We start from the raw sequence: 25957 nt of genomic DNA, 5'->3' as shown, positions 1-25957 counted from the left end.
TTTGAACAGCAGGGAAAAGAGAAGCCTGTGTTTTCTGTATTAAAGTTTGAAGACAGTAATCTCTGGCTAAACCCAGATCGTAAAGCACACGCTGGTAGGTACACTAGAGTTAAACCTATTCTGTCGACTCAAATGATCTAGCAGCTCAGCATTTTAATACATCCAATACATCAACCCCAGCCTAGCGTCATAGAGCCAATAGCCTCCCACTCCTCCAGAAAAAACACTCTAGTGTCAGCCTTCTACCAGCCAATCATCAGACATCGCCATCTCACTGGTTGTGTAGCTCAATACAGTGATGAAAACCCCAGTGAACCAGTCTATCAGGAGACCCACTTCCTCCTCATCCTGGCACCAATCCTGAATACACAGGGTCCGAGGTAGGACTCCTCAACAGTGAATCACATTTGCTTACACAAGATCTTAATACAACAAAGATACATTAAACTTTGACAAAAAATTGGAATAAAGATTACACTAAAAAACTATTTAATGACATTTTAAAAAATATTTGCCATTTATATTGTCAAGCTAGTGTCTTGTACAGTAGCTCCTTTGCGATGCCTTAAGATGACTGATTCATTAATTAGATTATAAATTAACTACATCTGCTGGTCTTAGCAATGTACTGTGAGAAAAGCACAATGAAGGTAAAATGTTGCATGGAACTAACCAAGAAACAGACTGATACAGAGGCAAGGGAATTTATGCAGGTGTGAGGCTGTGAAAACATCCATTTCATTGTTGTCGTTTTTTCTTTATCCCGGACACAACAGTGCCTTACTGCACTCCTGAAATGGCTCATGATGAACACCCTTGACATTCTCACGGAGGTTGCGCTCAGGCCCCTTGTTGCCAGCCAGGCGCATTAGGCTCTACCTTCAGAGCAGGATCAATCCCAGGCTGCCCAGGCCACTGTGCCACTCCAGACTTACCTTCTTCAGTCGTCCACTCTTGGTGCCCACGAAGGCCACGCAGTAGCCGTTGTAGACATAGGAGGCCACCGAGGTCATACGGTCACGGCTCTCGGTGAAGAGCGTGAGGCCGGACACCAGGCGAGACCCTCCAAGCGGCTGGTTGATGTCCAGGCCACAGAAAGTGTCGTCAATGGGAACAGGCTGGAGAGAGAGACATGAATAGGGCTCCGTTTACACAGAACTAAAAAAGGACCAGGTTTTTATTTTGTACACCCAGGGAAATTTATTCAGAGTTATGGTTACATAATATAAGAGCAAATGCCTCTGAATGAAGAAAGGAAAAACGCTCCAATTTCCTCAAGTTGGACTGGAAGCCAAATTTAATTTTTGACAACTTTATTCCAATTTTTTCAACAAGACATGTTTCAGATCAAGGATGACGGCCCAGTGTTTTTAATGAGCTGCAGGATGTCTGCCTCGTTTTCAAAGCACCAAGTCAGAGGTAAAGCTCGTTAAAAGTAAAGATGCAGTGTTTTTCCATTAGAATTTCACTTAAATTTAGATTTTACAAATACACAGGTATGAATATAGATCATCTTTAGTTAGTTGACTGTAGTATTTCCTTCCACTCAGTATCCACAGATGCTTTATTCTGTCCTGTCCTATGCAGGGTTACAGTGAGCTGGACACAGGAAACAAGGCAGGAGGCTGGATACCCCTGGATTCCACACACACAAGGACACGGGGACAATTAAGAAACACCAGTGAACCAAGCACATCACTGAAGGGTGGGAAGAAACTGGAGTACCTGGAAAAAACCCACAGAAACATGGGGAGAACATACAAAACTCCACACAAAAGGTGCCTCAGGCAGGATTTAAACCCAGGACTCAAGAGTTGTAGGGCAGAAGCACTAACCACCACATCACCATGCATCACCTTCTGTGATATTTCAACGATTATAATTCACCAGCAATAGTCCTAGAGATGATCTCACTAGCATTTCCTGTTGGCTACAGTATATACTTTTTGAAATTAGATAGCCAAAGAGAGATGGATTTGGACAAAGACAGGTTGATAGCAGGGGAGCAATGCTTCACAAAGCCATATGCATGAGAATAGTGCAATGAATCTAGTAGGGATCTCAAGCCAGTCCTGTTTGGACAGATCGTGGATCACAGAAACATTGTTCGATCCAGCAGCCGCACATGGGCTGTTCACTGGGGGAACATATAACCATTATCCTTTCGAGCTAGTCACCTCAAATAACTCACAGTTAATAATAACTGTATTGATATGTGTTCAATGGTTTCAGCACAGATCATGAGCACTAGCCATTGTACCACAGCCCCAGTCATCTCCAGCTCTTTCAGAACAAAGAAAAAGCCCAACACTATAGCAAGCAGTGTTTACTAACGTAAAGAATGTTATTCCCAAATAGGAAAGGGATGGCTGCCTTGTACTGGTGTAACATCACACTCTCCCTGTAGCAAGATCCACTGCTTTGCATGCAGTTTTGTAAACAGATATGATATATTGCTTCATATTTGCACTTTTGAATAATAAAGACAACAACTGCGCAATGCAAACTCCCCAAATCAAGGCAGGTACAGAGTTAGATTTACTCTGCATTTTAAACCAGACACTATTTTCTCAACTATGGTAAATGTGACTGGTTGTCCTCCTCTGAAACTCTTCTCTAAATATTTAAATGATCTAAACAAACAAAATAGTTTAAATAGAATATAAAATATACTCCTGAGAGATTCTTTTTCCTCACCCAGATCATTTTTCCTTGATTACATTTATATTAGGGAACCAGAGAACATATGTACTGCAGTATACACTGCACACATTTGGTAGCAAATCATAGACAATAGATATGTCCTTTTTAATTACTTGTGCGCTATATCCTTAAGGAATTAGAGTGGGTGCTTGAATTTAACTGCCACTTACGCTTCCTATCTACAAGGAATTCTGCACTGGTGCATTTATGGAGCACTTCATTATTTAGGAAGTAAAAATTGATCTGTCTCAGCAATTTCAAAATTATTGCCTTCCTTGATCCGGTGCTAATTCCTATTATAATAGAGTAATCCATCAGTTTTCTCTTTTTCTGTCTGAATATTCACAGGAATAACTTAATAAATTAAACATATTTATCTCCCTATTATAAAAGAGAATCCCAGACACAAGGACGGCTGGTCTCAGAAAAACATACCCACACTTCACAAACACAGTTTTTCCATGGAAATGGCACAAAGGATACTCACACTTTGAAGCCCTCCCACTACTGGATGACATTTACTGTTGCTGCTTAAACAAACACAGCAGTGATGGGTTTTCGAGAGATGTTTAGTGTATGAATTGTTCTTTCTTTGATTTAGATAGACCTGTCAGACATTTCTGTAATGCACTGCCTGGCACACACAAATACTGGGGCAATTTGGATTTACCAATGAATGCAAAGTTACAATCAAATAACACAGAAAACATTTTCAAATTTTCAGATCCACCTTGTGAAGTGAGAATGTTATTTTTTTTCATTAGCTATATGTACATTTTTGTATGAACTGTATGTTCTGTTATTCTATTATTGGATAGATGCTCTAACTTATATATCTATATGGTAAAACAGCTTTTTTTAGTAAGCAAGCGTCACAAGTGTTTAACTACCATCTCAAAAAACATTTACATGAGATACTAGTGACATATGAATACAGTATTATTACTTTTCTGTATTAAGGTGACACACACATTTTTTACTCTTGTTTCCCTTCTATTTTGGCACACTAACCACAGATCGTATTTATATAAGAGAGCTAATAATTGATCACACTAAAGCAGAGCTCTATGAACAAATCTAGGCCCTTACCATGACCCTCATGGCTGTGTGACAGAGGCCACTTTGCATAAGATTACATAGAACAAACAGAGTCAAGGGTTCAGGTCTTTCCATGGCAATGCACAGAAAAGATCCATAAACAAAGCATAACAAGATCTTATGCATGGTGGCTTAGTGTCTCTGTCTGGGTTCTGAGTTATAAATAAATAGAAGCAGGCTCTGAAAAAATTACAGTACCTGAACTTTTGAATAATTTCATAACCTTATCTTGAACCAATCGGGAGACAGAAATCCTATGACCTGCAAAGCACCTTCTTGAAACAGTACCCCTCTGCACATACAAATCCTGTTGACTGTACCTTCTCTGCTGTGCATTAGACTTTGAGATCTGTTCTTCACATCTGAGGAATGTGCCGACTTACACAGGAATGTTTTTTCGGAATACTGGGCTTCTGACCAATGGCAATAGTTGACATAAAAATAAGGAGAACAAGTCTGTTCAGCAATGTAAACCCTGTATTCTGCTTCTTAGCATACGAATTTAATGAGCAAAGGCAGACATTACTAGAACTTGACTTTTGATTCTAAAGTGTTTATATCTGTCTGGAAATGAAAATCATTGGTGGTAAATACACCAGTGCTTGTGTCTGTTGTTTCTAGGGAATTAATATTAGTATATTGCTTCTTAGGGAGGAGTGATTATCTCTGAAAACAAATTTATAAACTTACTAACAAAAATGAAAATAAGCAAGAAACCTGGAGGCTACACTCTGAACAAACACTATCTCATGCACAAAGAATTTCAGAACTATTTTAGGTAATATTTACATTTCAGAATTACTTTTAGGTTATGAAGATCATAGGTGTTTCAAGAGTGATTATAATGTGTAGGATGAAGAGATAATGGGAGCTTGAAAGATTACAATCAAACTTTGTAAACTGACATATGATGAGTGGGAATTACTGATGGTTGCAAATTTACCACCGAGAAAACAAAATCTGTCCTTGACAGGTACAGCCACCAAACTATGACATCCAAAATAAACAAACAAACATCATACTGTATTATCTTCTTATTTTGCTAAAATAAAGGCATGTAGAGACTAAAGTAGTTGTCGGCTGTTCACAAATGATAGAATGGGATGAAGCCTTTTACCATAATCTGTGAGAAACCAAATGGAATAATCTGTCAAATGTTAATGACCAGGCTGCAGAACACTGACAGGCACTAAAAAGACAGAACCTTTACAGGCGGTGAACAGACATTAACATTAAAAAAATGTGATGAAGACAAAACAACAAAGGAAGGGATGCTATTGGAAATAACCCTGTACAATAAGAGGTATTAAAATCTCTGGACACAAAATATCCCTCTGGTTATGGTTGCATAGATATAGTAATTTTTACAGCATGCAAACTGCAGATGTTGTATAACCCAGTGAATGTTAGACCACAATACGACCTTAAAGGATAAGAGCCACACATAGAGAGTCAGTCTTAATTATACTAATAGTGTCAGTTCTGCATACCGTCTCTCTCAATCTGAGAAACACCTCTAACAATGCAGTATTAGTGCATTTACTGATGTTAATAAAAGGGGTCAATAACAAGCCCATGGGGGATCAAAGAAAAGGCAAGCCGTTTTTTTTATCTTGCTGTTTAAATCATTAAAACCATGAACACACACAAACATTCAAACACACACACAAACAAACAAATACACAAATACACATCCTACGCCAGTACATACGGTAGCACAATACTTTGGGCTCCCTTTTAATTTCTATGTACAATTAAAAAAGAAATAAACAAAGACTTTAGTCACCCAAGACAGACTTGAAAAGGACAAGATAATTGTGCCTCACAAGATGCTGATCCAGAATCTTGCCTTATTAAGAGGAAAGCTTTTATGTTCTGATGGAAAGAGCCATGCACTTTAGTGCAAGAACATTATATCTGCTCCTTCAGCACAAAGAGTACTGTTTGTTTGAATTGCACTGCAGCATGTTAACAGTTCATTTGGTGCCAAACAAAATAAATTCTACTTCTAATTTGTGAATATCTTTTCATTCCATCAGAATTGACGTGTGTATAGCATCAGAACTGCAAAACCAATTAGCAATATTTGTTTATAGTGCGAGGACAACCTACAAAGTAAGTGTTCGCTATGTAACTTATAATTGCGTTAAGAGTTTGTCCACCCTGATTCTTATTGCAGTCATTCATAATTGAATAGTTCTAGTAGCAGTTCAATGGCATATTATTCTGAACCATGCTGTATATTATTACTTGATGTTGTAATTCTTAATTTAAAAAAACAGAAAAAGTTGAAAGAAAGAATAAGCATTAAAAAATGAGAAATTGATATTAAATTCCAGTTTTAGATCTAAACAGCATGCTACCCTATTAGATTATTGTAAAACAAACATTGAATAAACATGCTACAAAGCTATTAAAAGTATATGTACTTTCTGAATTTACAGAAAGGCAGATTTATGCAGTAAATTTGTATTCATTTCCAGTTGTAAGTGGCTTGTATTGTGTGTACACCTCACATGTCTCACAATTGTTGGACTGTTTAATACTGAGGAACTGCAAATACACATGAAAAGAGCTGCATTGGATTGCATTTCTAAGTCACAAATAGGCACAATTTGGGATAAACCTAGGACATTAATAGCTCGATTAAAAATAAGCCACAGCCACTCACTGTATGCTGTCTTCTAGTCAGAGACAAGGCAGTAGTGAGCCCTGCATGCACATTTAATTCAGATACTTAATGAGCAGAGCTTTTTCACAGTCTCTTTATAAGTGGAATACACAATGCTGCAAGAGAACTAAATGCTTATTTTTCATATTCATGCCAAGAAGCATTGTTTTCTGCTGGCATGGGCTCTCCATCTACATGTTTGTAAAAGTGCATGGTGAGTATCTCTAACGGAACTACTTTTATGTAATGTACTTATTACTACAAATGTATTTGGCTGACACTTTAATCCAAAGTTTCTTAAAATTGCACCTGAACACTGCAGCCCCAAGTGTGTAGCTGGTGATGTCTTATTCTCCACTAAACAGGAACTGAACCTACAGTGTGCATGCACTGAGTCAGACTAAGGCTAATTCTCAAGATTGGTTAAGTAGTGTAGACAGGACTTGGATCTGGGTGCATACTTGGCGACATGACTCCATTTTGGCAAATGAACATTCAGTCTTACCGCCTTGGTGCACTGCACATCCTTGCCCAGAAGCCAGTTGAGCTCCAAGTTTCCCTCCCCCTGGTAGCAGGACTGAAGGCGCTCTTTGATGCGGGCATTGATGTCCATGATAGTGAAGACACAGAGTGCGGAGTCATCCGGTGGTCGACGATACTGCTTTTGCCCCTTGGAGAAGACGGCAAAAAGCACATCATCCTGTGCGGAGATGTTGAGGGAGGCCGCCAAGACCTCCCCAGGCTTTGAGAGGTAGGCAGCCTGCAGGAGGCGGTACTCCACCCCATTACGGACGCAGCCCATAGGAAGTGAGACGTAAGAGTGGAATTTGTGGTCGTCCTTGCAGAGGCGCACGATGCGCGAGGTGTAGAAGAGGTCGCTGGAGGAACCCCCCGAGGAGATGCTGTTTTCGGGGGTCTCGGGTTGGACAGTGAGGAAGTAGACAAAGTTGCCACTGGCGAATCCATACACGTAGTAAATGTCAAAGTGGGAGACAAGTGCCAAGGTATCAGAAGGGATCTTGATGAGGGAAGACACAAAGTCGCTGTGCAGCTCATAGTCCAGCATGGCTGATGACTCAGGATCCTTGGGCAGCTTGCGGCTGGAGATGGTGGGGAAGTAGTCTTGCTTACCATCTACGGCTGTGCCAATGAAAAGCGTGCCGTCCTCGCCCTGCGATGGTACAATCACCCCATACATGGTGCCGGTCTCGTTCACACTGGAGAGGTAGTGCTCCTTCTTGTGTGAGGGCTCCACCAGGATGAAGAGGTCGTCCAGGCGCAGTAGCTTACACACTCCTTGGTAGAGGCTCCCACAGGCCAGCAGTCGGTTCTGGGAGTAGTCGATGAGGAGCAGCTTGTTGACATTGTTGGTAGGCGTCAGAGGCTCGGTGCAGGGCTGCACGATCAGCGGAGGGTAGCAGGACTTGTTGTCATCTTCTGGCCCCGTGTTGTGGGATACCAGAAGGGTCAGGTTGCCCGAGAGCTTGTAAACCCGGTTCACAGCACCAATATACAGCGAGCCTGTTTTCTGGTGCACTGTTAGGTGGTTGAATGCCCAGTCCCTATTTTCTGAATGGAAGCTAATGAAGTTGGATTGGCTGCTACAACACTTCGGCGAGAGCATTAACGAAACAAGCAAGTAGACCCTCAGGGGCCACACCCTGGTTTTTGGGAAACATAGGAAAGTCCTTTGCATGTAAGAGTGGTTCTCCATGCCTTGAGGGGCCCACACAAAAGCAACAAAAACAAAAAAATTTAAAGAAACAGAAAGAAACGTTCCACAAATTACTCAAAGGCTGCTGCTGGTCCCAAACCCAAGGTTTTCACATGGTTCTGAAAGAGAAAAGAAAGATGTATCAGGTGATTAATCCACTTGCTTAACTCTGACTCTTTGTCAAAGGCTACATTTCTCACCTCCTGATCCCAGGGGAATCTAGGCAAGAGGCATGGTATGGCAGAGACAATGCCAGGAAACACTAAGCACATGTTTATCTACATGTTCCGGAGGAAATGATGGGCATGACACAACCAAGTGGGAAAGGAGAGAAATGAAAACACATGCTGGGGTGGAAATGAGGCACGAGAAGTCATTCTCTATGCATGAATGCCAGATAGAGCAATTCTAAGAACTAGATAATGGGAGAAGGGAGGTGGTGGTAAAAACTGAAATAGTTCAATGACACACATATTCACTCCTGGTCCTGGAGGGCCGCCATGTCTTCTGGTTCTCCTTCCATCCTTAGTGACTTGATTGTTCACTTAATTGGTCTTTATCACCACTGCTTCCAGGTCTTTACTCATTCACAATATTAAGCTACCAAGACATTCTGCTGTCCCTCCAGGACCAGGAGTGAATATTACTGTGCTATGCCCTGAAATTCTAGTACATTATTTGAATGTTTTTCATGTGGCTAGCTACGTTCCGGCCTTATACTGTATATCACTGATTGAAAACAAGTAAGAAGGCGTAGACATTATTGGCATGCGCTACATTTTTAATGTATTTTTTAGTTTTGGTTTTTCTCTCTTCAATAAGGGACAAAGCAGAAAATGTGAATTTAAAACACTTAAAAGCCAATAAAATGAATGTGATGCTTGGACATGACAAAAAAATAAACAGGAAAAAATGAAAATGCATATTAGGAAAGTAACAGATAGGAAGAAAACCAACATCCAAAGGATAGTGAGACAATGACTTCAAAGAGTAATACAGGGAGCGCACCAGATACAAACTGGAGGACTGCAGTGGAAGTAAAACTACAACTTCAGATTCTAGGATACAGAGCAAAAAAAAAAACCTAATTAAAAACACGCAAAAATCAGTTTCTGTCAAATCTCATCCCCATCAAGACCACTTTTTCTTTTCCCTCTCCCCCTCTCTGTCTATCTGCAAAGACATACACCAAGGAAATTATATAATTTATGTAATTCCACTTTGCAAGAGTGCATAGATCTTTCCCCACGTGCAATAAATCAAGAAGACAAAAATAGGTAAGGCCCCCTTCTCCCGAATGTATTCTCTGAGTTAATTATCTGAACCAGTGCTGAGGAGGTCTGGGGTCTTATTAATAGAACACAGTGGGAACAAACAGAAAAGGTGTTATTTTGCAGCCTCTGTTTAAGGGCATTAAAACATGATCTCCATCTATTAATTAGCTTTTCCAATTTCACTTCACCCTCCCTTGTCTTTTTTCCCACCCTAAATGATCGAATCCTGAAGGAATTATTCATTTGCAGCAGAGCAATCATTCTAAAATTAATCAGCTTGTCATTAGGGATGCAGATTCCTTAGTCAAACTGCATCAACAGCAATCCATTCTTTATTTCTAATTTTATTAGCATATTTTATGCAGATTTCATTTGAGAACCTAACAATTCTTGGCTAACAAGCATAGATAACTGAAAAGCATTTTAAGAATCAAATATGATTAGGCAGTGAGATCCAACAAGGGCAATTATCAACGAACGGAAGAAGGTGAACAGTGCACTAAGTCAAACAACAGTAAGAAGTCAACAGAGCTAATAATAGCACATTCCTTACAGTTTTGATTTTTTTAATGCATTTTCCTAATCAGATAAAGACCTAGTAATGTTTTACAGTGATCAGACAATTGGAATGCAGTAGCAATTCCAGGAAAACACTTGAAAAAAGTAGGAGTTCCTCAGCTTTTATGGTCAGTCTGCACCATGTTAACCTGTAGTCCAAACTGCTGTTCTCATTCAGGTTTCTACTTTTTTTCATTTCACCTTTTATTTAAATGAATTTATCTTCTTAAAACGTGGAGAAGGGGTCAAATGAGTGCTGACCTGAAGTCACATTAATATCTGTTCTTATTAAACTGCAGTAAGAAATATTGATCTGACAATAAAAGGAATGGCTCACTACATGCAGTAACTGTTTCCCTTTGTGCTGTCAAGCAGGCGGGTTTCTGGCAGAAGCACTGCATTAAGACAGTCGTTAAGGCCCCTTACAGGAGGAAAGGATCATAAAACATGACTGGAACCTCAGCCTGCTTTTTAATTCCCTTTGTTTCATTTGCCACATGCTCTGGGTACTCAAAGGAGCCTTCTTGAGGTGTAATACATTTGCTGAGCTAGCTTTTTCTCTCAGGCTGTAAACCTTGTTGAGCTCAGGGCAGTAAGCCCTTTGAGTGTATTTCCTTTGTCTCTTTGACTGCAGCTGCACAAATTTTCTCTCCTGGTTACAGAAACTTTGAAACACCAAAACAGGGACAATAAAAACCCAATTTGCAGGTTTACAAAACTTCTGGGCTCAGGAGAAGGGCTTTAGGTACTGTACATGGTGATTTTTTTGGTGGGCAGCTGTAAGAGTCCCTTGCTTCCACTTACTCTGGAGGACTTGAAGATTATAATCTGAATTAGAATCTAATTAGAATCTCATCTGAAGTTTTCCTTAGCCTAGCATCAAAACAAGAGTAAGGTTACGATGTTGAAGTGGCCATCTGGCTTATCTATTGCAGCTCATTTGGGTGCTCACAGCTAATTGATCCAAGGACTCTTTCAGCTTCTTCTTCAAGGAGGCCAGGCTTCAGGTCAGCAGGGGAAATTTGTCAGCATTACGGTCATGCTTATACAAAGTTCCTCTGCACCACTCCAAAACTCTGGGAGTGAATGACAGCTACTGTACTCACAGAACTGTATTACGTGCAAACAAGGTAGAAGTTTAATGAAAAATGCTTCTAAGCTGCATGTTCATGCATGTTGTGCATCAATTGGTACCAACACAGAGAAACAACAGCCGCAGGCCATTTCTGGCTTATCTTTACACTTACAGTATGCCTTGCAATCTAATGTAATGGAAAGTCTTCTTTATGTACAGTACAATGGAAGAGTTTTTTTTAGTTGTCTTAACAAATGCTTTCAATATGTCAACACTGAAGCACAAAGTAGCCTGATACTTCCTTGGGTCTTTCTTACTAATCCAAACAAGTGTGTAGTGTAAGTACATGTAATCTGCTTTGCTAAATGGGGGAACGATTAGGTCTCTAAGCCCTAAAATGAAATGGCCTTTTACACAGTAACAAGAAGCTTACGCTGAATCAACTGTGTGTATACAATTTCAAGTTCTTTGCTTCAGGTGACTTAGAGATGGTTTGACATTTTCAAATGGTTGAGAATCATGTTAAACAGTGTTGGATTGTCTAATGTTTGTAAAGAAACCAACTTGTCCTAACAGGAAATCCATTTCCCCATTCTAATTGTCTTTCTTCCTCCAGTTTTCACAGAAGAGTGAGGGTGGACAGTTGCTGCTTATCTTTGAAATCTACTTCAGGGTGGCCTGACCTCATTATTCAACAGCAACGTACAACTGTTACCTTCCTATCATGTTTATTAAAAAATGGGAAATATCTGGCCAAAATTCCCTACCTCTAATTGTAACTCCTGTTGAGCTGTTGGTAGACCTAAGGCAGAGTATAAATGTTCTTGTTGTAAAGACAAGAGCAGATCCCTGAGGCTCCTGCTTAATAGCTTTCCACCTCCATTCGGTATATTGCTGGTGCAGGAACAGGACCAAATTACAATCAATTTAACGACTGTTTTGTTTTCATTCGCACTTCATTGTGGTTCAGGAAAAAAAGGGCCAGAGAAAGAAGTGGTTAAGATTCTCCTACAGAAAGGCCATTTACTTGCAGAATTCCATCATACACACACTGGCCACATTATTAGGATCAGCCACAATGATAGACATTTTTTTCACTTTTGGTTGGATTGAGGATGATAAGACTTCCTTCTATCACCTTTCCCAGCCAAAACAGATAGAAACAGATTCCCAGCAACAGAATCATGTTCAGGAAGCTGGTGGAACAGGTGGAAATAGCAGTATAATCCCTCATGTCATTATCATTACCATTATCACAACCTCATCTAAAGGCCATGTTTTTGAATGAATGGAGGGACTTTGTGCAACACATGCCAGAACCCTTCAGGCTGTTCTTGTTGCACACTAAGGCTCAGCACATTATTCTGTGGGAGGACCTAATATTTTGGCTGGTGAGTGTTCATCTTGTTTTAAGTAAATGTAAATAAATTATAATAATGTGCAAAGTTATGTACACATTATAGTTCTGTCAGAGGACTGCACCTGTGCATTTGGTGTATTTATTGATTTGTAACAGTATGAACTGGTCTTTGTTTTTCCTACAAAGCTAACAGGTGCAAAGAAAGAAATAATGTACTGTGTGCTTTGATGAAAATACAATGGCAATGAAAAGCAATTGTTTAACCCAAAGGACTAAATAAAGTATGCTACTCATATGTCGATTAGCACATCTGGATGGTAGCAAAATCCACTTGTATAGTAACACAATCCTAGCTGTGTGCCACTGTCAATATACTGTATAGCAAGTTGCAAACAGCAGAAGGTGATGACAACAAATAAAAGGTTCTGATGTCTACGCCTGTGTCTGACTGGAGATTCTGCTAGGAAAAACAGCTTGACTTTCTGGATGGGGCTCTGCTCATACCCTTTATCAGTCCAGGTGCCACTCTGCAGTGTTTGAAGAGTGATATCATCTTGATGTTAAATGCAAACACAGAGGTCACAATGGGAGAAGCAACTGTAGCAACTTTATTCCTGTCAGCTTTTGTGATAAATATACAAAATAGCAAATTAGCCACACATTTGTCTTTCCACTCCTCATTTGCCAGAGTTACACTTTTTCAACATAGAACCTTCACTACCAAAACCTATTCTTCCGGATACCCGTGTCACATTTCAGCTCACCCATTCTTACTGTAAGTGCAGACACCCATTGCTCCATGGAGCTTGGCAACTGTGGTGTCTGACTCTTGAAGCTGAATTGTAAGAGCTAATCTCCCTACGTAAGGCCTGGCACACCACTGAATGCCAAAGAAAAAAAGAGGAGGAGATCTGTGTCACAATAACGTAAGCCATGAGCTTTCCAAAAGGTACAGGGATTTAAATGGAAAACAGCAATAAGGCATGTTCATTTTCCAAGGGTGTTTAATTAAATTTTTCTTTTCAAGTCATCCAAACACAAGGTACTCCTGTAAACTTGGTCTTTATTGATGTTGGCACAGTTTTGGACAGTTTTTCACTAATGTGGCATTTTTAAGTGCTGCATTACATAAAATCACAAGATACATCCTGCACCAGGCACAGAAGGTTAAAAAATACTGAAGGAAGATTGTCACAATCTACACCCTTAAACATCAAAACAAAACCCAAGGCATTATAATAAAATATCATCTAATACATTGAGAGAGCACCTACTACAAAGTTTTTTCACCCTTTACATTCACCCTGTTTTGTGTTGTTGTTCGTGCATCAAAACTAGAAAAAACAGTGTTCCATAAAGACTGAGAGAGAAAAAACGATTAGTACATAGGAGGGAAGTCAATTAGTCTTTATTCCTTTCACTGACATTCCCTCTGGAGATAATGAAAGGCTTTCCACATCTTCCGTCATCTTATAGTGATATTTATAATATCTTTTGTCTCAGCGTGAACACTGAATGCTAAAGTAATAGCCCATTCTTTTCCCATCAGACCTCAATCTGTTATTTAACAGACAAGCCATCAGCTTTTCTGTGGCAAATGCACACATTCTAAAAAAGGCACAGGAGTTTAAAATATAAAAAATGTTCAGGCTACCTTTCACAAATATACTCTATCTTTATTTTTTTCCTGTTCTGGAGCATTTGATCAGGGAGGCTTTTATGTTTGTCTCAGCATCTGCACAATTAAAAGGGCCAGAAGCATGAGCAATGAACCCTGTTACAGTATGTCAACGGCAGTTCAGTTCTCAGGGAGAATGGACCGAGGTTTTCGTATATATTCTCTAACACTTCCATTGTGTTAAAAAACAGGAAATCAACATGCTAGATGACTAATTCTAGACCTCTGATCACTGTTCACTGCAGTCGTCATCAAGGACGATTACAAACAAGATCAGAGCTGGTCTTTCATTTTCACTGCATTTTAAAAACAACTTGAACCTGGGATGACCACAAGGGAATTTGCCAAGCATATTTTAACAAGGATCCTCTGCTCTTCCAGCTCTCTGAGTAAAATAAAACAAACATTAAGACTGCAAACTAGTCAAGAAATTATTCAACAGGAGCCAGTAGGATCATCAGCAGCTGAAATCCTTAAGTGTTCTTTCATTTTCGTCTCACTGATGAGAGAAAGGCAGTCATTTCCATTTTTATTTCAAGTGTGATCTTACAGTAACTTTTTAAAGGGGCTGGGGCACTGGGATTAGAGCAGTGGATTCTAACAGGCTGAACAAGCTCATCAGGAGAGCAAGCTCTGTCATTGGGTCTGGCCTAGACCCCCTGGAGGTAGTGGTTGAGAGGAGAATGGTGTCCAAACTAGAGGCCATCATGGACAACGTCTCCCATCCCCTCTATGACATGCTTGTAGAAATGAAGAGCACGTTCAGCAATAGACTGATTCATCCACGGTGCAACAGGGAGCGCTACAGGAGGTCATTCTTGCCTTCTGCCATAAGACTGTACAACGCATCCACCTTGCGTCTGGGCAGAGGCAACATTGAAAGTGACCTGTTTCTGGACTGAACAGTAAACTGATACATCTGTTCTTTTTCTTTTCCCGTTTACAACCGTTTTTGTACAATATATGCCAGGGACCTGTGCAATACATTTATATTTATATTCATATTGTGCAATACGACTTTTTTGTGTACTGTTCTGTTCTGGTTTGTTCTTTGTATGTTCTGGACTGTGAGTAACTCTTCTTAGTGCATTTCTCACTGTACTGATTGTATTGTATGTATTGTATTATTATTATTGTATAATTCGTTACACTGTGGCTGTGTTGTCTGTGTTAAGCTGCTGTTGCACTGCAATTTCCCTCACGGGATCAATAAAGTATCTATCTATCTAAAAGGGCTCTGCAGTTCCCCTCAAAAATCCAACCAAACTGGATCAATGTCTAATCTCACCATGCCAGCTACACCAACATACACGTCTGCATTTAACACCCATAACACTTAAGTCTGAACTTTGTCTTACAGATGAAGAGCGAGAATGATATGAGCAGCTATTGTCATGCAGTGGCGGGAGGCCAGCTATTAAACCAGGGTAGATCTGTGCCTCATATGATTCCACATGACACCACAAAAAGTGAGACGTCAACATAGTCATGTACAGATTCCTCCCAACTGGCATGTGAAAATCCTGACAAATTTCCACTAGCATGTTTTCAAACCAGTTTTCTACAGTAATTTCAATTCACCACACTGTGGATACAATGGATGCACTTTCACTAAAAGATCTTTTTTGCTCAGCTCCAACAGTATAAGCTGTCGGTTAGAGTAATTATAATATGTAACTTAAACATGCCTGCACCTGGCAAGGTGCATGTTTAAATGTTCTGTGTTTCTTAACAGTTGTAGAACAGGTTAATCAAGTCTTGTTTTCATCTTTCAGGGAATTTCAATTTATTTTTTTTAAATTGGAATAACCTTCACAGATATAAACCACTTTTCTATTAAAATATAATTATACAATAATGTAATCTTTCAAAACTGATAATGATATTATTATGTAGATATATTAAGGTCCGTGGTTTTCTTAGGATTAACTCTCAATCTCACTACCAGTGAGACGTCTGAGGGATCAGAGCTTCTCTGTACAAGACCACTGTGTTAAAATGTAATACTCAAACTTCCGACATCAAAGCCTAGTTCATTTTTTTAAAGCACAACCACGTCATTTATTCTATTAATTTGCCTTTTTTTTAAGTATGCTACACTTAAAAAAAAGAATAGTCTGGGAGCAGCTACAGTATGAAAAGAATTCTATGCTCTTGTCCAAGCGTGTGGCCATGGGTGTGTCTGTAAACCATTTCTTCAACCCAAGGTGAAATACAGAAAGCTGTCAGCAAGGAAGATTTACAGTAAGTGGTTCACTATAATTATTCCAATTTGCTGTCCGATGCTAACCCTGAAGAGATATGAAAATCACTGTAACTCTCTCTGCCACCCTCAACATCCAAACACAAATCCACTTCTTCTTTTTGCTCATTTAGTCAGTCAATACAGTGACAAGCTTGTCACAGTCAGACTGTTTGTCTCTTCTCATTTTAGTTCTCTGTCATGCAGAGAGAACATTGCTATTAGTGTTATTTCAGAAACCTGCATTATAGAGGAGAGACAGCAGGGGAGAAAAAGAAATTTGAAATGACCAAGAAAAAAAAATCTATGCAAAGCTATTATAATAATTCTTATGGCTTCCATATATTTATTTTCTACACACACAAACCAAATTCAATTAATATTGGGAACAAGCAAATGGATTGTTACTACTCATCTTTATCTACATCTACAAAACTAGCCAATTTCAGACTACAGTTGAAGATGCATACACAGCACTTTGGCTTCTGAAAGTCAACAAGCTTTTCCACATGGGCATGTGTGCATCCTCATATAACAAAAACCTCTTTTTGCCTCCAAGCCAGTAGTTCATGACTTCACATTTATAAAATGAAATAGCACATCAATGATTTCTGACTCAGTCATAAACTCTTCATGGGACTATAAACAACCAGATTGGAGTGTGACATAGACTGAAGCCTGGCTCATTCAGACAATCAGGACGTTCTTGTACAGTGCTTTTTGTGCATGAAATTGTGGGGACTGATGTTTATCTACAGTATGTCTAAATCAATAAGGAAAGACGGAAGGCTGTTTTTGAACTAAGGCAAGAAAAGCCAAATACAGAACATGGCCATCTGCAATGTTCAATCAGAATGTCTTATTTCTCATCTTAGCTTAGCAGTTCAATTTCAGCAATGTTTGAGATCCTGTCTTCTTCTCCATCATGCTGGACAAAGACCACAAGCCAAAGACTTATTACCTGGCCTTGGTATTTTTCTTGATCTTGAGGATGTTCCCCGGTATTTTTCTTGCTCTTGAAGACGTTCTCTGGATTGATTTTGTCAACACTTATACAGTACATGTGTGTGTTCAGGAAATGTATAATTCCCCTTGTAAGATTAAACTTATTTAGTTCCATTAATTTCTGAGCTTCAAATTCCTTTCAGGTCGGGACTTAGTCGGGTTGCTTCTAAGGCACCAAGAATGTGGTAACCCAAACCAAACACTGTCCCCAATGAGGTTTAATTAGTACACTCTATAATTTTAACAACTTTAGATTTACATAGAGGAAGCATTCAGTAGGAAGAACCCACTCCCAATAAATGCTTTCTGAAACCAAGTGTTTCGCCACAGCTGCCAAAAAGCCAAGCCCTGAAGTGTGGAGGGAGAGCTATGCTTTTTCTTCTGGTTTCAAGAACCAAACTGCAGGCGTATCCAATCTGCTTTGACCTCAGCCTTTTGCTGCCTCCCAAGCTGAACTAAACCTTCTGTCAAATAATCAGCCACAGAAAATCCAAAGCACCAGCAGAGCAATCGAAGCAGCTTGTTTGTCGGAACATTTGCCTAAACGTTTACTTTGGCGTGCTGGAGAAGGCGAAGGTTTTCAAAAATACACCACTAAATACCCCTGAACCCCACAAAAAAGCCCACCAAGACTATGGTGGGGAACAGGGAGCGTGACATCGTGATCCACACATCCTGATCTTTATCACATTATGATTAGAGCAAGTATCTAGTCAAAGCTTTGCTGCTTGGAGGGGACTGTAAACTGCTCACCAGAGCAGTTGGCCACGCAACAGAGGGAGTGTTGGGGGAGGTGGGGGGGGGGGGGAGATTTTGATTTGGAGAAGAGAAACTCTGTGGTCCGCCAGTCCAGCTGGAGAGATAAGCCCATCAGAACAAAACCCCCCAATGCAGCAAACCTTCTCCTCCTAAACTGGCACATGAACACTCACATAATTATTTGGATTTGCATGACAGGCAGAGAGAAAGAGAGTGTGTGTGTGTGTCTGTGTGTGTGTGAGAAAGAGTGTGAGTTTGAGATTTTTCTGACAATTAAGCCAACACAGCCAAATGTTACTTAATTGTGCCAATGCAAAAGGATGGTATCCAAATCCAATACCATTGCATAACAAAGAGTCACAAGAGGACCACAGCAGAGAATCACTCAGACTAGATCCTTTATTTTTTAAAAAACATTCGCAACATCACCACTTTTCTTTTCCTTTATACTTTCACAATTTGCAACTGCTAATTGTTTTTTAAGACCTGGCTTACAGCTGCCAAATTCTTTTCTTTCTTTTTTTTGGTTACATTATTGAGCTTCTTTGATTAAAAAGGACTCCTGAAGAGATAAGCTTGAACATTGCATTATAATTAAGGCCTTTTGTGAAAAGCTGGCTTTCTGTTATTTAGATCACACACAGGCTTGTTGGCAACTACGGCAGTGCTTGAACGTCCAGTGGTCGCTTGCACTACCCTTGAGCCCCGGCCCGTGCCCCGCGCACCGAGCTCTCGGTGCCAATTTCCATTTCTCCTAGCTGTTGAGGTTTGCTCTTCGCTTCCCCCGCCACCCTTCCCTGTGACAGGAAAAGCCTGTCCTGAACAGCAGCCATCGCCGAGAAACTATTTCCCACTCACATGCTGGGCCAGCAACGGCTCGCTCATCATGTAAAAATCAATTAGACACCAATCCAATTAATCTAGCAGGCTCTCCATCCGCTGTTATCTGCAGAATGTTTTCTGTAAACAAAACTGACAAAAGTGACAGGCTGCTGCATCAGCAGTGGCTAAGGAGCCGCGGTACTGTGCTAAAAGTAAAGTACAGTGACGGACATCATAGCTGAAATGACCTTCTAAAGGAGATCCTGTACTGTGCCATACTGTATCATCATTGCATATGCCATACTGTAAAGTTCTTTTCCATTTTACCGTTATGCTTGCCCTATAAATACTGTGCATATACACTTTACTGCACTTCATCATATACTTTATATTGTATATATTATTAATAGCAAGTTTGATCTTGTTTTACTAATGCATGTCCCTTAAAATGATACTCCAACACCTTCATACAATACACACAACCTAAAGGGAACTTAAAAATTTTATTCGATTGCCATATAATCTTGTAAATTTAAATGTAACTTGCTTTGTTTTACTTTTTTTTCTTGTTTTTTGGTCTTGCTTTAATCAAACACCTCTAGGCTTTACAGCAATGCTTATAGCTGTTTATCTAGGATTACAATTGCAAATATTCACGCTGAACGCTCACGCCTGGTTCTAATAGACTTGCTGGAGCTGGGAATATGCCTTCTCAGAATGAGTCATGCACAGCAGGGATTACAAAATTTCGCAGAAGGGCTTCTGTAAATACCTTCTGCAAAAGGCCAACATTTGTCAACAAAAAAGGCACCCAAACAGCCGTTCTGTAACTGTCACTTTTCCTCCCTCTTAACTACACTAAACACATGGTTTCCACTAAAGCAACCAGTTTCCATCAGTGTCTGCCACACTACGTATATTAATAAGATTCATAGCAGGGGAGGCAGGGACAGGGAGATACGCCAACTAGCCCGGATGACCCTTCTCCTATATGTCACAGCCTACTCATAAATTACTCCTTTCTCTTTTTTTATTCTTTTTTTTTTTTAATGGGTCACTCTGAAGCCTTGCTTTACGTCAGACTGTGGAGAGTTTCTGACAACGCAAGGTGAAATCCATTCGAAATATCACCAGGCTGCAAGTCGGTGTTTTGAGCACACTGTATGACCAGAGTTATTATTATTTATTACCAGGTGGCTTTGAACTTCAAGTAACCAGTGTGAGGGTGTGGCAAAATAATTCCTAGAATGATTATTATCGATTCTCATCATTGGAGTCCTTAAAACATGAGCTTAAACCATAAATTTTAATATCATAAGAAACATACATAAGAAAAGTGTATTTTTTTACAGGTTAATATGCATAAATGGATAGCCTTTGGCATGGGCAATATCTGTGCAATGGTGACTGTATGTATGAAGTTTACGCATTTTTAGCATTTGCTTCTATTCAGACATATCCAGTCCCTCCTAGAAAAAGTCAGTTGAGTAACAAGTAAAAAGGACACAAGTACGAGGAGCTGAGTGCAAGAAGCATAGATAATGTTTGAGTCAAGCAGGGGAGGAAAACAGTGTAATAGGGAAAGTGAGCTTTCAACAAGTGTAAAAAAGGTAATCAAAAAGTAGAAAGTATTATTATGAATAAGATGTAGAAGAATACAATAGCAAAATGGAATAATGATAGCCAGGCTTTTAGCCACTATTAACTAAGAAGCTGTCAGAGAGTCATTAACTTTGCTCAGAAAAAGACCTAAAATTGATGTGCTCCCAGACGGCCATTCATCCCCAGGAGCTCAACTGCCTCTGAAAGTTGTTTAAATTTCCTCCTTTCCATCTGATGCTTTTAAACAGGCCCCTTGAGATGTTCAGCAAAATAAAAAAAAGAAAATGATGCTGACGACGTAAGTACAGTATATGAGCGGGATGAAAAAAAACAGCCTTACACTGCAAGGATTTAAAAGTCAGATTAATGCAGGAGAAGGAACAAAAAGAGCAAAACAATCTTCACAGTGGAGGTTCAGAAACACCCTGTAATGACAGGCCATTCTCTGCAGAGCGGTGTCTAAAAGGTGAGGCTGCACATACTAAATTTCTACAATCTGTACAGATCAAAGTAATAGAGTCATTAATGACATGAAGGTGGTAAACTGGCACTTAAGAGAAGAGTCAGGAGCTTTTCATGAAACTATACATTAATTGCCTCCCCAAACCACAAGGGACTTCCAACAAAATCTGTTTCAATGCACCATATCCTCATTATTTTGTTCTTCTTTCTAATGCTATCTCTACGGCAGTGGTCTGTGTAGTATCCAACCCCTAGCTGGATTAAAAGCATACTTAAAGACCTGTTTACCAATATTCAACTCCCTTACGTCAGACAGAACACCCTGCTCCTGAAGAATGGTATGAAAATAAAGCTCTTTTTCCAGAAAAGGGAGAAGTCCACAATAGCCAAGTCGTTTCATGAGAGGTGACAGAACAGAATCTCCAGCTTGTTTCTTAGTTCAATATCCGGCTATGAGAGAAGGTAATGACACTGTAGGGGATTAGTTGCATTAGTCACACTAGAATTAAAGATCTGCTGTTTGGCAGGGGTTGAACTCTCTCGTTTAACAGTTAAAGTACAGTATAGCACAGCTCATAGCTGGCAGATTCAGCAGCCAGCAAAAATGCACTTGAAGGCACAGACACCCCTTGCTGAGCATAACACATGTATAATCAACACAGCAAATGAATTGCATCCAGTGCTATGATTTATACAGTGTATAGCATGCACCGATATTAGCTTGTATACATTGTTGCGCAAAAGCCTGAGACATTGCATTGTATTTTATATAGCTCTTCTCCTGAAATTACTGCAATTTTGTTTAAAGTTAATACTGCTAATATTCTGTGATTTGTAGTACATGAGGTAGCTTGTTAACTTATGGAGAACAAATGATGTTAATGACAAGAAACACCTGACAATGAGCCGATTAGGTTTGATTGGTAAATGTGATGGATTAGCTACTACTACTGCACTTCATGCAGGCTGTTTATGTATATTTTACATTAAGTTTTCATGATTGGGATCTGAAGTTTCTGATGAGTGTAACTTAAGGATTGCTACAGGATAAGCTTGGCTTCTTCTCATGCAAACAAACCTGTATTAATAACAATAGTCAAAGTTGTTATAGTAGAATAAAAAAACAGAGGAGGCTCTGTGTTAGTTGTTGATGCTACAACATACAAACTAATGTCTAAGATGTCTAAGAATGTTCCACAAGAGTGTGAGATTTCCAAGTAAAATACAAATCGAAATAAAATGAAAATGTGTCACAAATGTCTGGAAATAAATGTATTATGGAACTGGTGTCTTGAAAGAAGAGAGCTACTGTATAAGGACAAACAGAAAATTACTAAAACCAAAACACTGATACTTCTGAGCTGACATTTGTATCATATAAGATACCACATACTGTAAACACACAGTGCAAAGCATTTTAATCAGAGTCTTTAAAACTAACCTTGTTTTTCATTGAAGAAATGTGTTAAGTTACTTTGCTGAATTCTCTCTAATTGTCTATGAGAATGATTTAGTTTGATTTAAAGGGTCAGATCTTCCCACTATGGCTGCCATTATTCCAAGTACACCTGACTCAGTGAGCGATGAAGAGGTCAGATGCAGTTCAGAGAAACAGTTCCAGCCAGGAACACACATTCATGGTTTCCTGACTGCACTGTATGAAACATTTACAGGATGAAAAAGTTGGACTAGGATGGAAAAATGCCTTCCTGTAAGTATCCACAACACAGACAGCCTCCCGATTGCAGGGAAAGAGATTTATTGCTCTTGCAGTGAAGAATATATAGCCTACTGTGAGCTGTTTGAATATGAGAATATTGTTCTTGTAAAAATTCTGATTTTACAAGGCCACATCTGCAAAAGAAATAAAGATAAAATGTTCTTCATTAACCCCCTAAAGATCTGTTTTAGGAGATGTCAGTAAGATTAATAGCATCACACTGAGAATTAACCTCAAACAGCAACTTATACACATACAGATATACTGCATAGCTACACTACATATTAAGTTAGTTATTGCCATGTACCCAATGTTAATCTTCCTGGATTTTATAAAGACATGAGATCAGAAACACACTTCTCACACTTCTATATTGTGTCCAGAGGCTTTGTCTGGATATTGTACTTGTCAATAAGACTTAGTAGAGGTGACATACAGGGAATCTTCATGTTCAAGCCCATGCAGAATTACAAAGGACACATACTGTAAAAACGTGAATGACTACTATACATCACAAAGCAAGCTGTAGTTTAGTGCAAGTTAGAAAAAAGAACACATTATACAGCATCTGTATGTGCATGGCTGTTTTGTTCCCCCGAAGCCTGAATCTTTAGGAAAGTCAAAGTGACCTAGAGTGTGTTAATGAAAGCCTTGGGAATATTGTATTGTCTGTTGCAAATGCAGTCATGTGTTATTCACTGCTCATTGCAGGTGGAATACAGTGCACTGCTGAAGGCTTAACCTCCGCATGTGAGACCAGCAGAATAAATGGATGGAAAGCAACAAGCTTGAAGTGTTCCACCTATGTGTCAGACCAGGAGATCATAAGAAGCTGACAACCTGCACAAAAGCACAGTAGAATGGACAAGGTAAGTGCTCTATATAAAAGTGTGCAAAAAAAACATGTATTGAAGTGATATTACTTTATAGTGCCGCGTTAAGTACAAAAGGTCACTGTGGTTTAACATGTTAAAAGCAGTGTAGTAAACATTAGTTAAATCGTGATAAAGTATAGGAAGATGTGGAAAAGTAAGATACGACCCTGGATAACCCAAGCCGAAATCAAATATTTTCTTACTCAGTTACTATATATTTCCTACAATTCAGCCTTGTTTCTCCTACCTTTTCCGGTGGGTACTGTTATCACTGTCAGTACGACACTCACTGTACCTGCAAAGACCTCTGCTCTTGAAAAATAATATGAGCACAATCAATTCTAGTTCCTGTACAGGTCACTAGGGCCCAACTGTACATAAAATATCAAAGGTGATATATTGCATCTGGCTGCCAAGAGTGCTGTGCATCAGTTGAAAGTAAATTAAAGGCTGTGCAGTTACCAAAGAACACTACAGTATAACACAGATCTATACAGAACAGAACGAGACTCTGCAGCTTCATGCAAACTAATGGAACTTCTTGTCTAATCAGCAGCATCAATGACATGTACAGTAGACTGATCCTTTCCGATCTCAGAAACTAAGTAAGGGTGGGCTTGGTCAGCACTGGGCAGAAGGAAACCAGGGGAAACCAGTTTGCTGCTATAAGTCACGCTGGTGAAATTTTTCAAACCAATGCCCTAGTATGGTGACTGTGGTGGACAAGGTGCTATAGCAAGTACCATCTTTTGGTTAAGATGTTCAAACAAGGTCCTAACTACTTGGTCATTAAGATCATCATGGTACTCTCATAAATGTCTTGGCTCAATCCCATTCTCGATTTGTACAGTCTGACCTCCCCGATTTTCCCCTTTAATTCAATTGTTGAAGCAGTTTCTCATTTCTGTATTTGATTTGTTGTGTAATTGGGTTGCTGGTGCAGAGGATAATTCATATATTGTATGCAAAACAGTCATGGACCCATTAGGGTGAAAGCCAATAAGTAACAACAACAGGAACAACATACTGTATTATTATTATTAATAATAAAACCTGAAGAACTGTTAAAAAAAATAGCATCACATGCTTTTGTGATGTCACTTAGGTTTGAAGTTCCCCTTTGGACCTTGAGATTTATTTTCTTTTTGAGCATTATTGCAGTTGTTAGAAAATGGCCTTTGGAAAATATAGCCTTGATACATGGAAAGGGCTGGTTCTCAATTACTGAAACAACTGATGATGGGAGATGGTTCCTCTTCCCCTTTCTCTTCCTTTTATTGCATGGAAGATCAGATTGTGACAGCAATGCTCCCTATTTTCAAGCCTTCAGCGCTGAGTAAGGATCCATCATTGTAAGGTTAAAATTCTAGCGGAGAGGCTGATTCTAAATCGTAATCCATGCAACAGAACTGTACCTGTTGTTCTGTACAAACGAAAGCATGAGAATTCGGCGTTCTCAGCTTCCAACAGGGCAGCACTGTCTGACAGCATTAAAATCATCCCTCCGTTCAAACGCCTTCCGGTGCCCGGCTTCGCAGTATTCTGAGCAGATGAAAAGCGCAGGGTTTTGGTATGCAGCCGACACTCTCCCTACATTAAGTCTGATCAAAGACAAATCTGTGCATGTAGATTTCTAGTGTGTGAAAAGATTAAAATTAGCATCTGCTTAAAAAAAAAGGGGCAGTTGATCTTTTTTTAATACAGGGAGCCATCTGGGACTCGGAAACACCATCCAAAACTTCATCAGGTCCATCGCCACTGGTGAGTGTGGTTAGCTTTGCCACCACACACAGACCTCACTCATACTCACTGAAGGGTTTACACCACTGGGATTTCTCATTAGCTTGATGTATAGAAGAAAAACTGCAGTAAAAGCCTTCCTTTATTTTTTATGATTCTGTTCACTGGCAATCTAAAAGCAATGAATAAATACTAGCTGATTCAACGGTGCTTGTGGCATCGAATCTACTGAAATTATAGGACTTGTAAAAGATGAAACGTACTGAACAGGCAAAATAAAGGGCCTGATAGGCTGTGTACTTAAAAACAAAGGAATCAGCTGATTTCATAATAGGGTAAGGGAGAGATGCTGTGTCAAATTCTCTACTCAGAGGCACTGAAAGAAGGAACCTACTGTATACTTCTTCCACCAAAGTCATTATAAATATTCAATAACACTTCTCAATAATATTGGACCACATTTAGGGCAAAAAATGTGGGCTAAAGACATCAAACAGGCTTTCAATAAATATGATGCACCATGAATGAGGCTATGTAAAATAAAGGTTATTCTTAATAAATATGGAATAGCCATTTAGGTTTTCACAAGCGCAGCTTGT

At 39.5% G+C, this 25957-nt stretch overlaps 1 protein-coding gene across 2 annotated transcripts in view; it reads right to left on the bottom strand.

Moving 5' to 3' along the window:
- The window catches only part of plxna2 (plexin A2), a 225532-nt gene that overhangs the window by 184928 nt on the left and 14647 nt on the right, over positions 1-25957 (bottom strand). For both annotated transcript variants that reach the window (XM_088640137.1, XM_088640138.1), the window contains exons 2-3: positions 6978-8305; positions 936-1118 (exon numbers count right to left, since the gene is read on the bottom strand). In XM_088640137.1, coding sequence (XP_088496263.1) covers positions 936-1118; positions 6978-8186 — 1392 coding nt within the window. In that variant the 5' untranslated portion in view covers positions 8187-8305. The remainder of the gene's footprint in view (positions 1-935; positions 1119-6977; positions 8306-25957) is intronic.

This window comes from Lepisosteus platostomus, chromosome 7 (genome assembly GCF_059453375.1).
Source record: "Lepisosteus platostomus isolate fLepPlt1 chromosome 7, fLepPlt1.hap1, whole genome shotgun sequence".
In the NCBI taxonomy this organism is placed as follows: domain Eukaryota; kingdom Metazoa; phylum Chordata; class Actinopteri; order Semionotiformes; family Lepisosteidae; genus Lepisosteus; species Lepisosteus platostomus.
Note: the sequence above shows the minus strand (reverse complement) of the source record. Positions and strands in the feature narration are given on the sequence as shown.